Below are 19,700 nucleotides of genomic sequence, written 5' to 3'. Positions count from 1 at the left end.
TAGAAAACGAATTATCCACAGCATCAGCTCGCGTCACCTGAAGTGGAATAGGCGAACCGCACTGAACATCAGCCAGGCGCTCAACCATAGTCGCCTGTTCTGCGACCTCGAGATAACTGCTCGAAATTGGCAGGCTTTAGTAGATATCCTGCCGCCGCTGTATTACGACGAGGACTTCGAATCTACTGCCCAGTAATCCGGCCGAAGCCGCCTGCTTTGAGACCGGCGGCCTGGCTGTATCCGCCAGACCAAGTGATCCTCCCAGTACTGTCACAGCTAAATTCCTCCGAGTGGTCGAAAGCAAAGCAAATACCCTAATAATCTGTACATTTACGCTGAAATTTAGCGAGAGCGTGAGGACGGGTGTGAGTGAAATTGGTGTGGTCCACACCCGTCACCTACCCTCTGTTTGATCAGTTTTCTCCGCCATCGCTATTGCCATCATCAAGAAACCTGAGGATACTCCGGTGGTGATTTTCTCCGGTTCCCTCTCGATCATCAAAGAGTTGGAATCAGGGGGATCTAAGCACTCCTACGTACAAGACATAGAGTAATATTGCGACCCATTGATCACCATTTGCTGAGTTTCCGGGCACAGCGGAATCCGCGGGAAGGAGCAAGCTGCAAAGATGTCCCATCATCCATCGTAATAGGGGGGTTAAAGCCGAAAGCCTCCGAGCACTTTATCGCCTACTGGAGGAACCTTCGATGCTACTACTACTTCGATGCTGGTGAAAAGCAGATCTCGAGAAGCGAACGGGCCGCGAAAACCAGAGGGATCAAAGCGCCCTCGGACGGCCCTGGGTAGGACACACGAAGATCACCCATACTCACACCATCACCTGCGTCGATCCTCCAATGTGGCCGACTTACAACACAAGAAACACGGTAGAGCACTTACTGCCGCAAGCTTGTAGACCTGCGACTTCATAACCTGCCCTCCTTGATTTGGTACACACTAGCGAACGACTCAACACAGGAAGGGACTCGCTTTCTTGGAAGATATCAATATTTTTGAAGCCGTGTAAGAAGGGGACCGCGAACGCGCTGGCATCAAACAACCTACTCACCACCATCACTCAGTCGGCTGTCCGCCACACCCTGAGCGGGCTCTGAGGAGGCTCACCCGCAGTTCCCTATCAGTCACAATACGCTTGCTCACCTACCACCATCGCTCAGTGGACCGTCCGCAACACCTGGACTGGGTACTGGGGAAGTTCTTCCACGGCCCCTTCGACTACAATCTGCCAGTCCATTTGTCACCATCGCTCAGCTGACGCTCCGCTATATCCGGACTGGATGCTGGGGAGGTTCTTTCGCGACCCTGTCTGGGTGCTGTTGCCCCAGAGCTCAATATCTAAGCGAAGAACTTAATCACCAACTTTATTAAATGAAATGTAACGACTTTTTTTGTCCCACAGCGAATAACCCTTAGTGGCTCAAGCCCTTACAAATATAATAATAAAGCTGTAACAGCCGAAAAGGACCCCTGCGCACGTTCAAGCAATTCAGCTACGTTATACCCGCTCTCAAATCTTACAAGTGATCTTGAGTAGAATTGAGTTTTCGGAAACTTTTTTGTGTTTTGCACACTAGTCGGTCTACTGAAAACAATATCATTGGATCGAACATGAAAAGGTGAAAATTACCATTAAGAGTAAAATGTTTTCTCCACTTGTATTTATGTTTTGATACACTGCGGGTATCTGCCGGGTCACCCATTATTAGGGTTATAATTTGGCATCACTGTACCGTTGCCCTCATATTCCAACAAAGCAACCTGAAATTACTACCATCATGTACAACAAGAGGCTCGGTTTGAAAAGAAAAGCAAAACAAAAACAACCGGAGCAAAAAGAATATGCGCGTTGCTCAATTTTATGCGATGGAGAGGTTGTATGAGAAAACGGTACAGAATTTTATGCTCGTTTTTTTTGTTACTTCGCTAGGAGTCGCATACACCCATAAAAGTGGAAGATGTTTTCCCCTGCCCTATAAGCACGCTTCGTTCGACTTGAAAAACGAAAAACTATTTAACATTTAATGGATAATCCTTCAATTAGAATTGCCAACAATATTGTCGAGTGAACAATATTCTACTGTTTGTTGACATTGGTCCGAAACAGCAGAAAATGACTAAACTAATCGTTCTCAGATAGCAGTGAAAAATCGATATTCATGTTTACAATCTAACACAAAAAAGCACAAATTAGGCTATGCAGAGCGAGCCTCGTATTCTGTGTATCCTTACATATTTCCGATTCGACATCCAGAGTTGCGTTCCGCCTTTCATTGGACACATAAACCAATTGTGCCAGCAGTTGATTTATCGGCTTTTTATATTTTCGATACGGGCAACTGGTCCGGGATCACCACATACAGCTCCACCTATAAATCCAGGGGCGATCGCGAGCAGCGCCAACTGCACTTATTACGGAAAACGATGATTCTTTCACTTTTTTTTATTGTAGCTCTTGCTTGCCTTTTCTTTGAAGCCCTTGTGTCCACACACAATTTCACTGACGAAGTTGGCGCCTTGAAAAATAATACACCGCCTCACAGTACACTTCGATAGCACGGAAACAACACCGTATATTTCAAGCGAAACTATTTTCCTCGCTGACTACTGCTACTTGACAGCATTTTTTCAGGTGTAACCACAGATTTTCGCGAAAATATTTTTTGCCTCTACAGTCGCGACACACCGCGAAGAAAACTTAAGATGGAGAATGGCTTTTGCTGCTATTACCGTCGTCGCGCGGAGACTTTTTGCTTCTTTTTTGATGCGCTCCTTTTTCACACTGACAGGGGAAGGTGACGACTGCGAGCGGGTGTGCGATGTTTTCCTCAGCAAAAACCCCTCATCTGTCAAGTTTTCTCCCTTTATGTGTCAAATAAGAGAAGTTGCTTACACGCTAAAATATTTCAACCGATTTACATGTGAATATTATTGTTACAGTTGAACAAGTTTTTTCTCTTGTTTAATGCTAAAATCCATGATGTAGGAAGTAGTGCGCTGTATACTTCAGACGTGAGTTCATTGTTTAGAACCAGAGAAAATACGGTTGTCGCTGATTGGATTTACCAGTTTTCAACCACTGCACAGTGGTCCCAAAAAGCAAAAAAGGGTTTTTTTAGATTGCGTCAAAACTGTTGACTTTAGCAATGTAGTGTCTTTAGGAAAGTTTCTTAAAATAGAACTCCCCTTCTTTCCGTTTTATTGGATTGATGATTAATCCCCCTAATAGTGAGTTACGAAATTTATTTTCTTCAATAATTCAGATAGACAAATACCAGAGTGTATGTAAGGAGAGTGAAGACAACTGTCATGATTATCCGTCAGTGATATTCCAAACGAACAAACGACCTGTCAAAATACATGAATTTGACTCGTTTGGAATGACACTGACAAATAATAATTGTTCCAATTTTGACAGTGTCGTCACTCTCCTTATATGCACTCAGACAAATACTTCGGCAAAGTAGTACAGTCGTGATTCGCTGGTTGGACCACAGCCTCTGTCCAACTAACGAACTTGATTCGCTAGTTGGACCGACTGACAAATGTCAAAAAACTCCTCTATTACATTATTTGGACTGTTAAACTGCATTAATTTGTCGAAGACAGAAACTTGCTATCGCTAGTATCTATGGATATACAGTCGTGATTCGCTGGTTGGGCCACAGCCTTGTCCAACTAACGAATTTGATTCGCTAGTTGGACAGACTGACAAATATCAAAAACTCTCCAAAGGAGATGTTGGCAGTGTAAATACATATATTCACATCTCTAAATATTGTCAGATTGATTTTCAAAGTTAATTTGACATGAGATTTTGGCGTTCAGATGCTTTTTAGTTGGGCAATGGTCCAACTAGCGGAGGTCAGCGAATCACGACTGTATTCAAGTTTTTTAGTTGAAAACAGCTGTCCAATGTCGTAAACGGGCAAAAACGGGCAAACAACTTGGTAAGCGAATTAAAGTGCAAGAAAAGCACAACGAATGATGGAAAAATCAGATCTCCCCAAGACGGCCCTCTATGGAAATACTCGAGTTGAAGTTTGTCTCATTCCGTCATCAAATACACCACTATATATTACTATTAGTGAACGTCGAAGGGTTAAAGTCGCAATAATTAACCTTTCTTACTTTTTTGAGCACGTCTTGAGTGAATTGAAAGTTACAGCTGTTCAAAAACTCAATGCGTACGTCTGACACTAGAAAGTGACGCCTACTTCATAACAATGGCGCTCGTGCAAAGTCATATAGGGAGGTCCTAACATGCGTCAAAACAAAAACTGCTTCTGTGCTCGTATGTGTGACAGTGTCTATGGGCGAATGGTAGCGTCTACGTCATCAATACTACATTTTATAGGCTGTCTCTGTTTACTACCACTAACAGTTTTGACGCATGCTAGGACCTTGTTTAGAGGAACTTTGGCACACGTGCAATCAAATAGCGAGTAATCAAATGCATTTGATGACGGAATAAGACAAATTTCAACACTGGTATTTCCATAGAGGGCCGCCTTGGGGAGATCTGATTTAATTTTTTTATTATGATAGTATGACTCTTCTGGGTTTGTTATTACAATATTGTTACGCTGATCGTTGTGCCATAGAGAACAGACGTCCATCTTCAGCATTCAACTTATGTAAAAATCTCTAACGGTTTCGAAAGTAGTTGGGACACCGATAACGTCGGTCGGTGGTTGGGATATCCAAACCAGTTGCGCTAATGTCGTCAAGTTTTTTTTGTGGCTGAGTTCGACTGAATTGACAGTAATTATTCCTCTACCCACTCAAACTAGTCCGGAACCGGTTCGGACTTCCAGTATGAATCCCAGCTTAAATGCATGAACCGATAGTGTCAGAATCGGTTCTTTTCTTTGAGCAAAATTCCATACTGAATCCATTCAGGATTTCGAACCGGTTCCGGAATGGATTTGACGGATAATTGGGATAAGTTGGTTTGGCGGCGCTAGTGTTTATCGTATATTAATTCAAATGTTTACACATGTTTTGTAAATATTTTTGTTCGATCATGGATGTCTGTTCTCTGTGGTTGTACGTACATTGGTTATACTTACAATGGAGTGGTCAATATTACTATTATCTTACTGATCTCATATACAGTCGTGATTCGCTGGTTGGACACTTTTTTGCTGGACCGCGACCTCCGCTAGGTAGACCATTGTTCAACAAAAAAGCATCTGAATGTCAAAATCTTATGTCAAATTTGCTTTGACAATCAATCTGACATTAGAGATGTGAATAGATATAATAACTCTACTAACGTCTCCTTTGAGTTTTTGACATCTGTCAGTAGGTCCAACTAGCGAATCAAATTCGTTAGTTGGACAGAGGTGTGGCCCAACCAGCGAATCACGAATGTCTAGTATACTTGAACGTACATATAGTTAACGTCACCTAATGCTGTAGTCGAGGGGCGACTCACTCTAGTATTTTCGATTCAGGCAAACGTATTGAGAGACGTATTTGTGTATTTTCACGAAATGACATGTATTTTGTGTATTGATTATTTCTTTAATAATTCTTACGTATTAGCGCATTAAAACGTATTTGAGTATTGTTTACGAAATGCAATGTATTATGCGTATTGGTGAATTATTTCATAATTCTTATGGATTAGTGTACTAAAACGTACAATTGTATGCACGCATTGTATTTTTGTAGAATAATCAATTGAAACCGAATGTTACTGAATTTTGACGTTTAAATGTTATTGTAGAATGCAAGTAGAATAATTTCTTAAATGCAAATAATAAAATTAGTACAAATGGAATTACCAGTGATTTTCCAAGATTAACGAACAATTCAGCATTATGCCAAACTTTATTATTTAGAGAATTAGTGACTTCTTCAGTTTGCTTCTATTGGTGAGAAGCAGGAAGCGGGGAGATTTACCAGATATGCTACTATTGTTTAACCAAGGCTGATTAACATGTAATTGAAGTAACCTTTATCTTTAGTTTGGTGAAAACTAATTAGGCTTGCTGAATTCTAATTAGGCTTACCCAATGGCAATTTTTGAGCAACGCGGTATTATATTTAATCACTGCAGTATTATCTATATTTATTTAAAAAATTGAGATGCTTCTCAGTAAAATTGAGATGCTCCTCAGTAGAATCAGCCGAAATTCCTAGCCGCTTTCAGGTACGGACATGTTCGGTTTCAGAAGCAAAGTGTATTTTATTTCTATTCTGGCTCTGAGAGGGATTATCGATTAAAAGTGCACCAGATATAGATTACGCAGTTCACTTATGCTCGAAAACGTAAAAGATGCTAACTTCTGCCTTCAAACTGTCGACATAATAACAAATGAATGCTTTGGTTGGTGAATGAATTTATATTTCCTATACACTCAAGTATTCGATTCTGCATGAAATTTCAGTCAGTTGGAAAGTGAATGAATGAGAGAGGCGTTGAATCTGAATGTCAGTTTCGGTAAATGCAAGCTGAAATAGGTAACTGATTTTGAAATTTCGCAACACTGGTCGTAATTCGGATTCAAGTGTTTTGTATGATTTTTTTATTATTTTGATTATAGAGGTTTTAACCTTAGGGTCATTCGCCTCTTTTCTGGTTAGAGTAATCTCGCGTGGAAAAATCTCTAACCCTATGTGCAGGGTTGGGAATCGAACCCAGGTGAGCTCCGTACAATCTTGTGTTTTGCATTCTCAATCCATCGAGCGTTGGTTTCGATTCTATTCCCCCAACGAGTGTTGATTTATAATGCAAGATATATATCTAAAAAAATTATCCATCGCTATGTAAACTTCGAACTTGCAAGATTTTAGAGCTTCACTATTTAGGGTAAACATTGAACCATTGTTTATGTCAATAAAACGAGCGAATTCTTGATAAAAAATTTCCTACTGATGCTGGTAGAAAGTTTCAGATTTACCTTTTTTTACGTCCTTTGGGAGTATTTTCAAATGTACGGGATGTTTATTTTCTTTAAAGATTATGGGATTGTTCCTCTGAATCAAACTAACAAGAATTCTGATTGATTTCTGCCTACTTGTCATTCTAATGATTCACCGATTCTGAATCCGTTTGCTGGGAGTCCCAATTCCGAGAAAAGTAAACAATCTAGCTTGAAAAAAACATACGCTATGTCATAATAAGAAATATACTGAATTAGTTTCATTTGGCATGAAATTAATGTAATATTTGTATGGCTTGTATCAACAGTGTATTACTTGACGAATTGAATTGTTATCGACGCATTGAAAAATATTTCCGGTACTAACGTATTTTTGTGTATTAGCGTATTTTCGACGTATTATCGACGTATTGAAAAATTCTTCCGGAAGTAACGTATTTCAGTGCATTAGTGTATTTTCGGCGTATTAAATGTATTAAGGTGTATTGAAACATTTCTCGTGTATTTTTTCAATTGGGTTTTTTCAATTCACTTTGAATGGGGAGTGAACTGCCCCTCGGCTGTAGTCGGCTAATAATCACTATAGCCGCAAAATCGAGTTTACCTCCTCGTATGGTAAGTGTTACCACATTATTTTTTTAGACACTATCGAAGAAGCGATCCAGAACGCATTCCTAGAATGATCTACCCCTAGGTTAATATCCACTCAATTTCTTTAAAAGTGGAACATCTCATAGAATGAGTAACATGCATACGAGCATGCATATCACGACGAGAAGAGACAGTTTTCAGGAGAAAAAGTTCAGCACTGCCACAACGACTAGACGATTTTAACACGGCAGGGGATAACGCTGCTACGACGATAATGCAAACGATCTCAAAATAGATCTGCTGTGGTTTATGGATTTATCAATGGGAATTATACCTCGGTTCACTGTTGACTTTCCTTGGCATCGTTTCCTCTTGTTGTTTAAGAACTCTCGAGTTGGTGTCACTTTTAATCTTGGTTTATTTGAACAATGTTTAGAATAGTTATTTTATAGCTACGTGTTGCTCGCGCGATTCATGTATCGTCGCGGGAAAATTTGTCCCTTTTAAGGCCGATTTCTTCACCTTCGCTTAACGCTTAAGCCAGGTTTAAACCTACTGGTGAACCTGGTTTAAAAGAGCGAGGGTGAAGAAATCGGCCTTTGGTCCTAACGTTTTTCCCTATTCTCCAACGGGTGAGTCGCTTAACACAAATCGAATTGTGCTCACAAATAAACAGCGTGGTAGCTTGTGCCGCAATGTGCCACGATGTGCCATGGTGTTCAATAAAACAAATGCAATGGTTGCTATGATTATTCAACTACACTTTGTTGACAGTTTTTGAGTTGTCAGAAGTGTGCCTCATTGTGCCACACATTGTGGTAATGAGTGAAATAATCGTGCATTACGGTGAATCGTAATCTTATATGGTGTTATCGTAGGTGATACAGTGTGTATGGCACATTGTTCTAAGCGACTCACCCCTTGCTATTTTCCTATCTTACGGCGTAAATTGCCTGTGGCCTTAGAAGGGCGAATTACCTATTTGTTTACTTATATATTTGGCCCTGCCTCTTCAAGACTGACATATCTGACAAAATTACCGATTCTCACTTACAATCCTAATCTAGGAGCAGATCCTAGGGGCAGATCACTTGTGATGCTTTTTTAAAAATCAGCTAAATTAAATTCATTTTCCATCAAAATAGAAATTCGTAATGTATTTTGCGTTGCGTGTAAGACGTTAAAACCCTACAAAAAATTAACCCTACATTCAACAAAACGTCGAACAAAGTGAATCAGCGTAGGACGTTTGTTAAACAAACTTTTGCTGCGAGGGAGTGCAAAGTTGATGCAAAAATGGAAATAAAATGCATTTTGTCTAATTTGATGCAAACTTGTTATACATTTCTAGAGCGATCTGCCCCTAGAGAAGATCACTTGTGATGCATTTTTAAAAATCAGCGAAATTAAATGCATTTCTTTCCATCAAAATAGAAATTCATAGTGCATTTTGCGTTGCGTGTAATGTATTTGCGTTGCGTGTAAGACGTCAAAACCCTACAAAAACAGCTCTACATCAACCAAAACATCGAACAAAGTGGATCAGCGTAGGACGATTGTTAAGTAATCTTTTCTGCGAGGGAGTGCAAAGTTGATGCAAAAATGGAAATTAAATGCATTTTTTCTAAGTTGATGCAAATTTGTTATACATTCCTAGAGTGATCTACCTCTAGATCCTAATCCAGTCGGTTATATTTCGATCGTGAACCGACAAATGGGCCTATATAACAAATGTACACAAACGAAGATTTGAATAATATCTTAAAGAGGATTAAAAATACTTCATAATAAATATAAAAACTCTTATATATGTTTCGCACTTCATGAAAATCAATAAAAAGCATAACGGCGGATCTGACTTTCAACTGTAAACAAGCCGCCAGGCGGATTACTATTCTAAGGTAGTGTGTACGGGCGAAATTGACAGCATCATTGTTTACAAAGCCCGTAAACAGAGTCGCCCTAAACAAAAACCAAATGCTTGTTACGCCCCGAGGGAATAACAAATTTTCCCCTCCAGCGAGCACGACGAAAGCCACATTTGATTTTTGTTTTCTGGCGACACTGCAGGGCGAAACTGATGTGGTTTTCGTTTGAAGCGAAACTGAGTCAGTTCCTAACCCTAACTGCTGTCAAAATGTATGAACTGACAGCAGTTGGGGTTAGAACCTGACTCAGTTTCAGGTTCAAGCGAAATCGCCATGAGAGTCGTCAAAACAAGAGGGCAACTCGAAAATGGCCTAATCAACATTTCATAACAACGCTCGGCGAAATAATTTTTTGTCAATTTTACCAACGAAAACGTTATTATATAAAACATTTTAGTTATGATTCCGAAAACTAGTATTGTTTTAAAGTGTTTCAATACATTTGAAAGTGCAGTATGCAAACACTGTTAAAATACGATTTAATTTTCTGAAGCGAATTATCAAAGCTATCTTTTTCGATTCGATATCATTGCGATTTCGGCCCTTTGGTCGATTCATGATCGATATGATTACGGAGTAAAATCCAACTGTAAAAATTCTCTTTGAAATCAAATTCCGGACAAACCGTTACTGGCCGAATACAGTACATAGCAGTTAACGATAAAGAAAACTTTTCTCTTTTATCTACTGCCAACATCTGTAATTTAGGAGTTACGGTTTGTCCGGAATTTCCTTTCAGAGAATTTTGACAGTTAGCTTATACACCGTAATTATATGTTTGTCAAGAAATCTTTTGCAATTTTCTCTTTACGTTTTGCAGATAGGCCTTTTCCAAATGCTTGACTAGATTTGTATTTATAGGACCGTTTGATATGTTTATCCGGCAATATTTTTTTGACATCACTTCTTGGTTCAGTGTAGAATGTACATGATAATATTATTATTTTTCATATTTACAAACAACAAAACAATCGTAGTTTATCGAATATAATAAATAAATCACGACAATTTTTAACAATCGTAACGAGTTATCAATATTCGTTATTTGAAAGTGAAGTGAGGAAGTCAAACATCGGCTTGGTTACATCGCTTGTTGAGCCATTTTCAAAGCAATCTAATATTACAATGTCACATCAGAAAGCGTAAGTTTCTCATTGAACAAAATACAGAATACTAACACAATGTATTTCACAGAACCGCTTGCGACGCAACAGAGGATCCCGATGAACTCTCTCTTTTGATCAAAGTTGAAAAAACTGAATTACACGATCCAAATAACTTTACAGACGATACTTTTGAAAAAAGTCAGAGTTTGCCACCGGAGGAGAAAGATAATACAGACACGATTAGTACCAGCGCAGTTCAAAAGCGAAAAAGAGAGAGACGAACATACTGTGCAATTGCGTGGGAATATTTGAAACTTATCAATGGAAGATACCATTGTAGTATTGATCCATATAGTGGATGCACCTATCTTCAGAAAACGAGTTTGGACTTGGGAAATTTCATAAGACATTTTCGTACTATGCATCCAGAACAGGCCCATGAAAAAGGGCTTATGGTGGATTCTAATTTGCCATTCAAGAAAAAAAGAGTGATAGCGAAGCGGTCTATTGCTATTGACATGCAGAGTGTTCTAGAGGCATGCATAAAGCTGGTCACCTGCCACAATCTTCCTTTGCGTTGTTTCGAGTGGACGGGTCTTCGTCTACTATTGGATCCTATTAACGCGGCACTCGGTTCGCCAGTCAATTCCTCAAACATTGCGGAATACCTTCACGCAGCTGCAATGAGAGTTATTGGTCGGTTAAAAAAATCAATGATGAACAAATTGGTTTCTATCAAAATCGATTCAGTTTCACGGCAGGGTCGGCACGTGCTGATCGTGAACGCCCAGTATGAGTTTAATCGTGAAGCCGTGTTTCATACCTTAGGTTAGTCTAATTTATGTTCATAGTTATAGATATAAAGTTAAAGTATTTGTTGACAGGTACAATTGAGGTAGGAGAAAACCCAACAGCTAAATATTTAAAATGCAAAGTGGCGAAAATTCTCCGCAAATACGAGTTGACAAATGATCAGATATTCTTAGTAATATCCGACAACGGAGCCAACATGGTTACAGGAGCGAAAAAAATGCAAAGAATATTTGCTGAGACAATGCTCTCCAATGAACTGGTCAACGAGAATGAAGTTAGTGACCCATCCAAAGAAGAAGAGCTTCTGGAAGCACTATCGGCGGAATTAAAGGAGCAGTATGAAGTAGTTCGCGGTACTGTACACACACTCCAACTTGCGCTAGACGATGTCATACAAGACTCGAATCCGAGCATTATTGAAATAACAAACTTCACAAAAATGGTGAGGAACGTTAAATATAGACAATTTTTCTGCATAAATAAGGCAACATATCCTTTGTTGTTATTGCCTGGCAGATGGAGTGGCAAATTCGAAATGATTCAAAGTATTGTGAAACAAAGAACGTTTTTCGCATCTTTGGGTGAGCAGTTTCCCGAACTTGGTAAGTATTTCTGATTTGTAACAATGCCATTATATATACACTTCTAATTTGCAGCATTGGCGGATGATATTTGGCAGTTTTTGTTAGAGTACGAAGCAGCATTTGAGCCAGTGCACAAGGTGATGGAATTGATGCAAAAGGAACATCACACATTTTCGGATTTTTACATGCAATGGCTGGTCGCTATCAAAGATATACGCGCATTACCGAACAATAGGTTTTCGAAACAGTTGGTGGAATCTCTTACTAAACGATTGGGTAGCTTAAAGCATAACATCATATTCAAGTCAGCACTTTACTTTGATCCCCGATTCAACTACTTGAACTCGGCTGTGTTCACAGCGGATGAAAAAGTGGATATACAGGTGAGCTTTGCTATTAAATTCATTATCTTAGCATTAATAATACAACCATTCTTTCAGAACTATATAATTAGCATCTGGAATCGAATCGGCAACATTGTGCCATCGGGTTCCTCTAAGGATACCACGACAACAGAACCAGCGGCGACGGCTTGCAATGACGATATGGACAATTTTCTGACGGAAATGTTTGGCGGAACACTGACACCATCAAACTCGAAAAGCGTCGAAACTCCGGTTTTGCAACAGATCAAGGTACTAGAGATTGAACCCCGTCAACCTCACAATCATGACGTATGGAAACACTGGGTTCAACGTGTCGGCAGTCATCCCGAGCTGTTTGCCGTGGCTATGGTTTTATTAGCCATACCATCGAATCAAATTTCGGTCGAGAAAGCGTTCAGTACCTTAGCCGTGGTACTGTCCGATCTAGGAGATGGAATCACAGAGCAGACACTAGAGGACATTCTTATCATTAAGCTGAATCCGAGTATTTTTGAAACGGTTGTTCCAACGCTGGACGATATTCGACAGAAACCTCAGAATTCATGAAATTGATGACATCAGGACGAGATTCTAGGGATTTTAACAAAAAAGACGGAATCTATTTTTAAAACATAGTGTAAATACTGTTATATTCATAGTTAGGCGGCGACAATCGGACGTTATTCAGCTTCGGGAAGAGTACAGTTTTAGGGACCAATCATAAATTACGTAACGCAATTTGTCATTAAATCTTTTTACCTCTCCTCCCGTAGTACGCAAAAAAAAATATTTTTTAAATATTTTTTCTTCGGTAAAAACATGTCACGTTCTTGTTTATACTCCCATTTCCATGTACACTCCCTACGCTTCCCTAAAAGCATTATGATCTAGGGTCTCTTTGTGTAACAATAAAATCACGTTAGGTGAATGTAAAAACTGGTTCGCAACATTGACAATGGAAGGGTTCTGTAAGAGTTTGACCAATTGCATGCACATGTGCCAGTTTTAGGATGCTGTCTCCGCCTAACAATGAATATAACGAAAATAGAAAAAATGTCAGAATAAATAGCTATTCTCTTTCGTTTAAGGTTGCACAGAGAATGCGCAAAATTCGCAAACGAAAAAAGCAGTTTTTTTCCACACCGTATGTCAGATCTTCATAAAAATCAATCAGCAGTACTGTAACAACATTCTACACACGCTGATTGATTTTTATGAAGATCTGACATACGGTGTGGAAAAAACTGCTTTTTTCGTTTGCGAATTTTGCGCATTCTCCGTGCAACCTTAACGCCTTAGTGAATCGTTTTAAAAAAGAAAAAAATAAAAAAGGTAAGGACACCCTAATCAAATGTTTCCTTGCCATTCTAATCAATGGTGCATGGTTGGAGACTAGAGGCAGATCACTTGTGATGCATTTTTAAAAATCAGCTGAATTAAATGCATTTCTTTCCATCAAAATAGAAATTCATTATGTATTTTGCGTTGCGTGCAATATACTTTGCGTTGCGTGTAAGACGTCAAAACCCTACAAAAATTTAGCCCTACATCCCACTGAGACGTCCAAAAAATTGTTTCAAAATCGTTCAACACGGGTCCAACGATGGACGTTTGTTGAACGGTTATTTGGACGTTGTACAAATTGGTCCAACGAACGTCCTTCTGTTATATTTTAGTAAGAGATTTTTTAGTTCACCGGAGAAGAGGCACGTCTATCACCCGGTGCCGGTCAGCGTGGCAAGCAGAAAGTTAGCAAAAGTTGAGCAAAGCGAAATTGATGCTGGCAGAGTTTCTGCGAGCATTTTACGCGATTTGTGCGAGAATTCTGGCAACGAATTCGCTCAAATGCAACAACCGTTTCTGACAGAAGCGGTTAAACCAACCGATGCTGCTCACTTTTATCCAGAATCCAGTCAGAAATTTACGGCCAAGATCTCTGCACGCTTCCTGCCACATCTTTGTCAGATGTTTTGCTCGATTCGCGCTAAATTCTATCAGGTACCCACTGAGACGTCCAAAAAATTGTTTCAAAATCGTTCAACACGGGTCCAATGATGGACGTTCGTTGAACGGTTTTTTGGACGTTGTCCAAATTGGTCCAACGAACGTCCTTCATTGGACGATTTTGAAACCAACCGTTCTTAGAGGGTAGGAATTGCCAGGATCTTTGCGCAGTTTATGTCACAGGCAAAACATCTGACAAAGATGTGGCAGGAAGCGTGCAGAGATCTTGGCCGTACATTTCTGACTGGATTCTGGATAAAAGTGAGCAGCATTGGTTGGTTTAACCGCTTCTGTCAGAAACGGTTGTTGCATTTAAGCGAATTCGTTGTCAGAATTCTCGCATAAATCGCGTAAAATGCTAAGTTAGCAAAAAATCAATTTCGCTTTGCTCAACTTTTGCTAACTTTCTGCTTGCCACGCTGACCGGGTTTATTTACATTTTTATACAATAGGTTTGTTCCAGTACATGGAAGTTACTCCCTGTTGCTCCGGAGCAAAAAATTCTTGCTCCTTTTCACTCCGGTTTGCCACCAGAAGAAGAAAAAAGAGAAGAAGATAGTACAGGAACGATTTTCTCCCTGTTTGCTCCGGAGTACTTCCAGTTTCTCCTGGTACTGGAACAAACCTAATTTGTTTTTATCAGTTCTAGGACGATTTTTCAGAAGGGCGTTACAGCAATTGCATCCTTCGAGAAAATCGACTTTGAAAATTTTCATGATGTTTTTATTCTCTATTTAAACGAGTGATTGTTAGTAACCGAAACTAAAGATTAAAGTAAGCTAGGTAGACTTATTATTCATTCTGACCCTTCATTTTCTAGCGAGAATTTATTTATGAGCTGAAAAGCGAGAATATATACAATGCGCCGTTTTCAAACGTTGGTATGTTTAACGCCCTACTTTGCCGCCTGTCGTCGACCAACTTTTGCTGCTAGGGCCGTTGACAGCCGCCTCTTGTTGACAACAAAATCTTCATGCGACCGCAACCTACGCCGTGTTTTCATTTCAGTTTGCTCTTAAGGCTTTTACTTTCAATGGAAATATAATAGTTTTCATTTAATTGATCACAAAACATTAAGAGAAAATGAAGTGGGAACACCGCACGAAACAAAGGCAACAAAGATCTACAGTGCTGCATTACAAGAACTACGGAAAGTGTTTTTGTATGCCCCTACCTCACATCAACCTGCTATCTTCATTGAAACATTTACACTGAAACGAGAGGGGGGGCTGAATGCTTAGAGTGGATGTTTTGCATATGAACTGTCAAAACGGATATAAAATTTTCAAATTGTTTAAATTTTTGCATTTTATCTGTAAATAGAGCGTATATTTATCAAAGGCCTGTATAAAAGTGGAATAAAAGTGATTTTCTGCAACATGGTAATGCATATTTTATGTATATGTGTGAAATATAGTTTTCTGCGTTTTCTGATTCACGAGATGTATGAACGTTGTACCTGGTCCGGTAACGTTTTTCAAATGCCCTGAATACGAGAGTAAAGTGTTTAAAAAATGGACAGCTTTTTTCATCTTGGCGGGATGCGAAAGGAAAAAAATTGTAAAAACCACTTCAACGAAAACGATTTTATGAAAAGTAAGTTCTTGGAAAACCTTATTTTTTGAAAATAATTTAATTATTTCAGATATTCGCATGAAATTAAAATATCATGCAGTACCAACACAAAACTTGCCAGGTTCTGATCTGTATGTGGACAAAAGTGGAAGAAAATGTTGTGTTAATGGATGCCGTGCTAGAAAAACAGCCATACTGTTTCAATTTCCGATTGATAAAAACGACTCGATGTTACAAATGTGGAAAAAGTCGCTCCACATGAAAGAGCAAGGTAGTACTACGTTGCTAAGAATTTGCGAATATCATTTCAAAAGCAGCGACTTTGTAACAGGTAACTATCAATCATTGACAATTTATAGGTATTCTACGTTTACATAAAATGCTCTTCTTTTAATGAATATTGTTTCTTTCTAGTTACCTCGTTTTATCTCAAGCCAAATGCTGTACCGAGAATAAACATACGTAGACAAATTCGTTTTCTTCGACGACGTGTTAAAGACACGACTGAACTTTCATCTACTTTGCGTGATCATAACTACTGTGAACGGTGGTTCCAGTCGAACGGTAACTGCATGTGTTCCGTCTACGGATGCAATTCACGTGCAGGAAATAATGTTTGAACACGTAGACTCAGGTTTTTTTTACGCGGGGGATACGAGCCGCGTAAATGAAAACCGCGCAAATAAAAACTGCGTAAATGAAAACCGCGTAAATTTCAAAAACCGCGTAAATGAAAACCGCGCAAATAAAAACCGCGTAAATGAAAACCGCGTAAATTTCAAAATCCGCGTAAATGAAAACCGCGTAAATTTCAAAATCCGCGTAAATGAAGACCACTTAAATTTAAGAATCCGCGATAAAGGGAACCTCATTGATGGATACCGCGTAAATTCCAAAATCCGCGTAAATGAAAACCGCGTAAATTTCAAAAACCGCGTAAATGAAAACCGCGTAAATTTCAAAATCCGCGTAAATGAAAACCGCGTAAATTTCAAAATCCGCGTAAAAAAATACCGCGCAAAAAAAACCGCGTAAAAAAAACTTGAGTGTATATGATAAATATATAAACATCACCCTTTTCCTGTTTCCACAAATCATAAGCAGATGTCGCTTTAGGTAATGAAGCTTTACAGCAAAACGTTAATCGTATGTAGCCAACGTCATACCTTTCTCAAGAAGAATTGAATAAAAGTCGAAGCAATTCACAAGATTTACAGGGAACTTTCTGCTGGCAACCAACGACAGCACCAGAGTATTCTTATTTATCTAATATCGAATTTCAGAACGCGATTTGCTGATTGTACATCTTGCCAATTTCAGTAAACATAAATGGACACTGCATTTTATAACAATATTCTACAAATCAAGTACATTTAGCCTTGACTTGAAAGCCAAATAAAAAAATTGTTTTGATTTGGTTTTCAAGTCCTTTGCTTTGCGCCGTTAACTTCATATGTTCGTTTTGTTTTGGCTTTTGAGCCGTTATCTTGAGTCCTTGACTGACTTTCAAATGCAACGTAAGCGCGTTTGAGCCCTTTAGTGTAAACCACCTATTAGTAGATCCCAGTGACAAAGCTTTTTAACTAGCCGATTTTTTTTACAATTTAACATTAAAATATATTTAAAATTCAGTCGACGGCTCAAAACTAAATGAAAACAAACATAAAAAAACAGAAAGAACGTCAAAAAAACAATCCACCCGAATACTACTTGTGATCGATTTACGATTAGTAATAATGTTCTCGTCAACAGGATTCGACTTACTTCTTCGTAAATATTACCTCAACTTACTGTTTTACTGTTTTGTCTATACACAAAGTAATGTACTATTTTTTTCAGTGGCCGCTGGTATTTCTGACTCTCCTGATGGGGAAGAAGTGGCAAGTATAGTGCGGATACTCCCACGGTTGCAAATTTCGAGGAAGTAGAATTTGTAAACAAAACTACAAACAACACTTTCCTCGAAGGTCCATAACAGTTTTTGCAACCGGCCGAGACGGTTGTGCCTCCAGGTGGAAGGTTTTGTTCTCGAGAGAGTGACGGAGTGCGAGACGCTGTATGCGTTTTTGTGGGAGAGAGAGAGAGAGAGAGAGACCAGTTTGTTAAGTGTGAGTCGACAGTTGATACGTCGGAGGCGTGGTCAACGGCATCCTCGGTGTTTTGACAGCAAACCGCGGGTAGACGAATTTGCCTACCGCGGTGGCAGAAATCGACAGTGATCGTGCCTGTACACACAGAAAAAATATATTGTATTGGTGTCGTCGGGCAATTCTAATCGACGAGAGGGGAAGCGTCACAGGTAGACCCATTTGCTCTATTCGTCTACCGCAGAAGTGGTACGACGAATAAGGAAAATAAGTGGCACCGAAAAGTGCCGCATCGACAGTGGGATTTTCGCAGCAAGCCACAGGTAGCCACATTTGTTTACCGCGGCGGTGGAAACGGAGAGAACGCGCTTGTGGTGGTGATACCGACGAGCAGCTTAACCGGAGAGAGTTTTGAAGTGTTGCAGGTAGGCCTATTTCTCTACTGAAGAAGCAACGCGACGAAGAAGGACAGCAAGTGTCACATTGTCAAACAACGGGCACCGAGTTTACAACGTAACACATGAGGTGTGTTCTACAGGTATAACAGGTATATTTTTCATTCCTTTTTGTGATAGTTTTTCTTGCTAGGTAAAATGGATGAAGAGATGGGAGAACGAGTAACAGACCCTCCCCCTAAGCCTTATGCTGAAAATGTAAATCCGACTAGAATTAAAATTTACCCAGAGTCTTCAACGGGACCATGGATTGTATTTATTAGGCGTAAAGTAAAGGCGCTAAATATTATTCAAATTTCTAAAGATTTGACTTCGCGATTCTCGGATGTAAAAGAGATCGTCAAAGTCAATAAAGATAAAATACGCATTGTCGTTGGTAGTCTCAAACAAGCCAATGCAATTGCTTCTTGCGAGCTTTTTACGCGTGAGTATAGAGCGTATATTCCTTCAAAGGAAATTGAAATTGATGGGGTCATCACAGAATCGAGTTTGACTGTTGATGACATAATTAAGCATGGGGTTGGTCGTTTCAAAGACACCATACTTAAAGACGTAAAAATACTTGAATGCAAGCAATTGAATTCAGTATCACACGAAGGAGATAAAAAAGTTTATCGACTGTCTGACTCATTTCGAGTGACTTTCGCTGGGTCTGCGCTGCCCAACTATGTCATTATCGATAAGATTCGTCTCCCTGTTCGTCTTTTTATTCCTCGTGTAATGAATTGCCTTAATTGCAAACAGCTTGGCCACACAGCCACTTATTGTTCCAATAAGGCACGGTGTGGCAAATGTGGGGGTTCTCATCAAGAGGATACATGCAATGAAAATTCAGAAAAATGTTTAATGTGCGGAGAAAACTCACATGAGCTCCCTGCATGCCCCATTTATAAATTGCGTGAGGATAAAATTAAACGATCCTTGAAGGAGAGGTCTAAGCGCTCCTATGCAGAAATGTTGAAAAATGCTACCCCCAAAACCCATTTTCTTAGAAAACACTTACACATCTCTATTTTCGGAACAGTCTGACTCTGACGGAGCGTGCGAAGGTACATCATTTGTTTTACCCGGAAATTCCAGAAAAAGAAAACAGTCTTCTTTTCCCAAGCTGCCAAGAAAGGGCCTTAAAATTTCTCCACCAATAGATAAACTGCGCCCAAAACCGAAAAATTCCGATTCAAAACCGAAATCAATTCCGCCCGGTTTTGGGAACGTACAATCCAAACAGAACACCATTACTGGAAATAATAAAATTTCGACTTCCTCTGAGCCTCAGCCGG

At 39.5% G+C, this 19,700-nt stretch overlaps 2 protein-coding genes across 2 annotated transcripts in view; one reads left to right on the top strand and one right to left on the bottom strand.

The window, feature by feature from the left end:
• The window catches only part of LOC131682415 (uncharacterized), a 57,828-nt gene extending 55,020 nt beyond the window's left edge, over window positions 1-2,808 (bottom strand). The window contains exon 1 of the mRNA XM_058963862.1: window positions 2,252-2,808. Coding sequence (XP_058819845.1) covers window positions 2,252-2,253 — 2 coding nt within the window. The 5' untranslated portion in view covers window positions 2,254-2,808. The remainder of the gene's footprint in view (window positions 1-2,251) is intronic.
• Window positions 2,809-10,354: 7,546 nt separating this feature from the next.
• On the top strand, window positions 10,355-13,634 carry LOC131682416 (uncharacterized). The gene is made up of 5 exons (XM_058963864.1): window positions 10,355-10,573; window positions 10,626-11,365; window positions 11,422-11,952; window positions 12,007-12,317; window positions 12,375-13,634. The coding sequence occupies exons 1-5, from the start codon at window positions 10,557-10,559 to the stop codon at window positions 12,864-12,866; spliced, it is 2,091 nt and encodes a 696-aa protein (XP_058819847.1). The 5' UTR covers window positions 10,355-10,556; the 3' UTR covers window positions 12,867-13,634.
• The last annotated feature ends 6,066 nt before the right edge of the window (window positions 13,635-19,700 follow it).

This window comes from Topomyia yanbarensis, chromosome 2, assembly GCF_030247195.1.
Source record: "Topomyia yanbarensis strain Yona2022 chromosome 2, ASM3024719v1, whole genome shotgun sequence".
Classification (NCBI taxonomy): Eukaryota; Metazoa; Arthropoda; class Insecta; order Diptera; family Culicidae; genus Topomyia; species Topomyia yanbarensis.
The sequence above is the reverse complement of the archived record's forward strand: the minus strand, read 5'-3'. Positions and strand labels throughout refer to the sequence as shown.

What these genes read in the sequence shown, in the direction of transcription:
- LOC131682416 (XM_058963864.1), top strand. An exon ending in AGCCGTGTTTCATACCTTAG is followed by an intron (nt 11,366 to 11,421) that starts GTTAGTCTAATT and finishes ATTTGTTGACAG; the next exon opens with GTACAATTGAGGTAGGAGAA. An exon ending in ATGAAAAAGTGGATATACAG is followed by an intron (nt 12,318 to 12,374) that starts GTGAGCTTTGCT and finishes CCATTCTTTCAG; the next exon opens with AACTATATAATTAGCATCTG.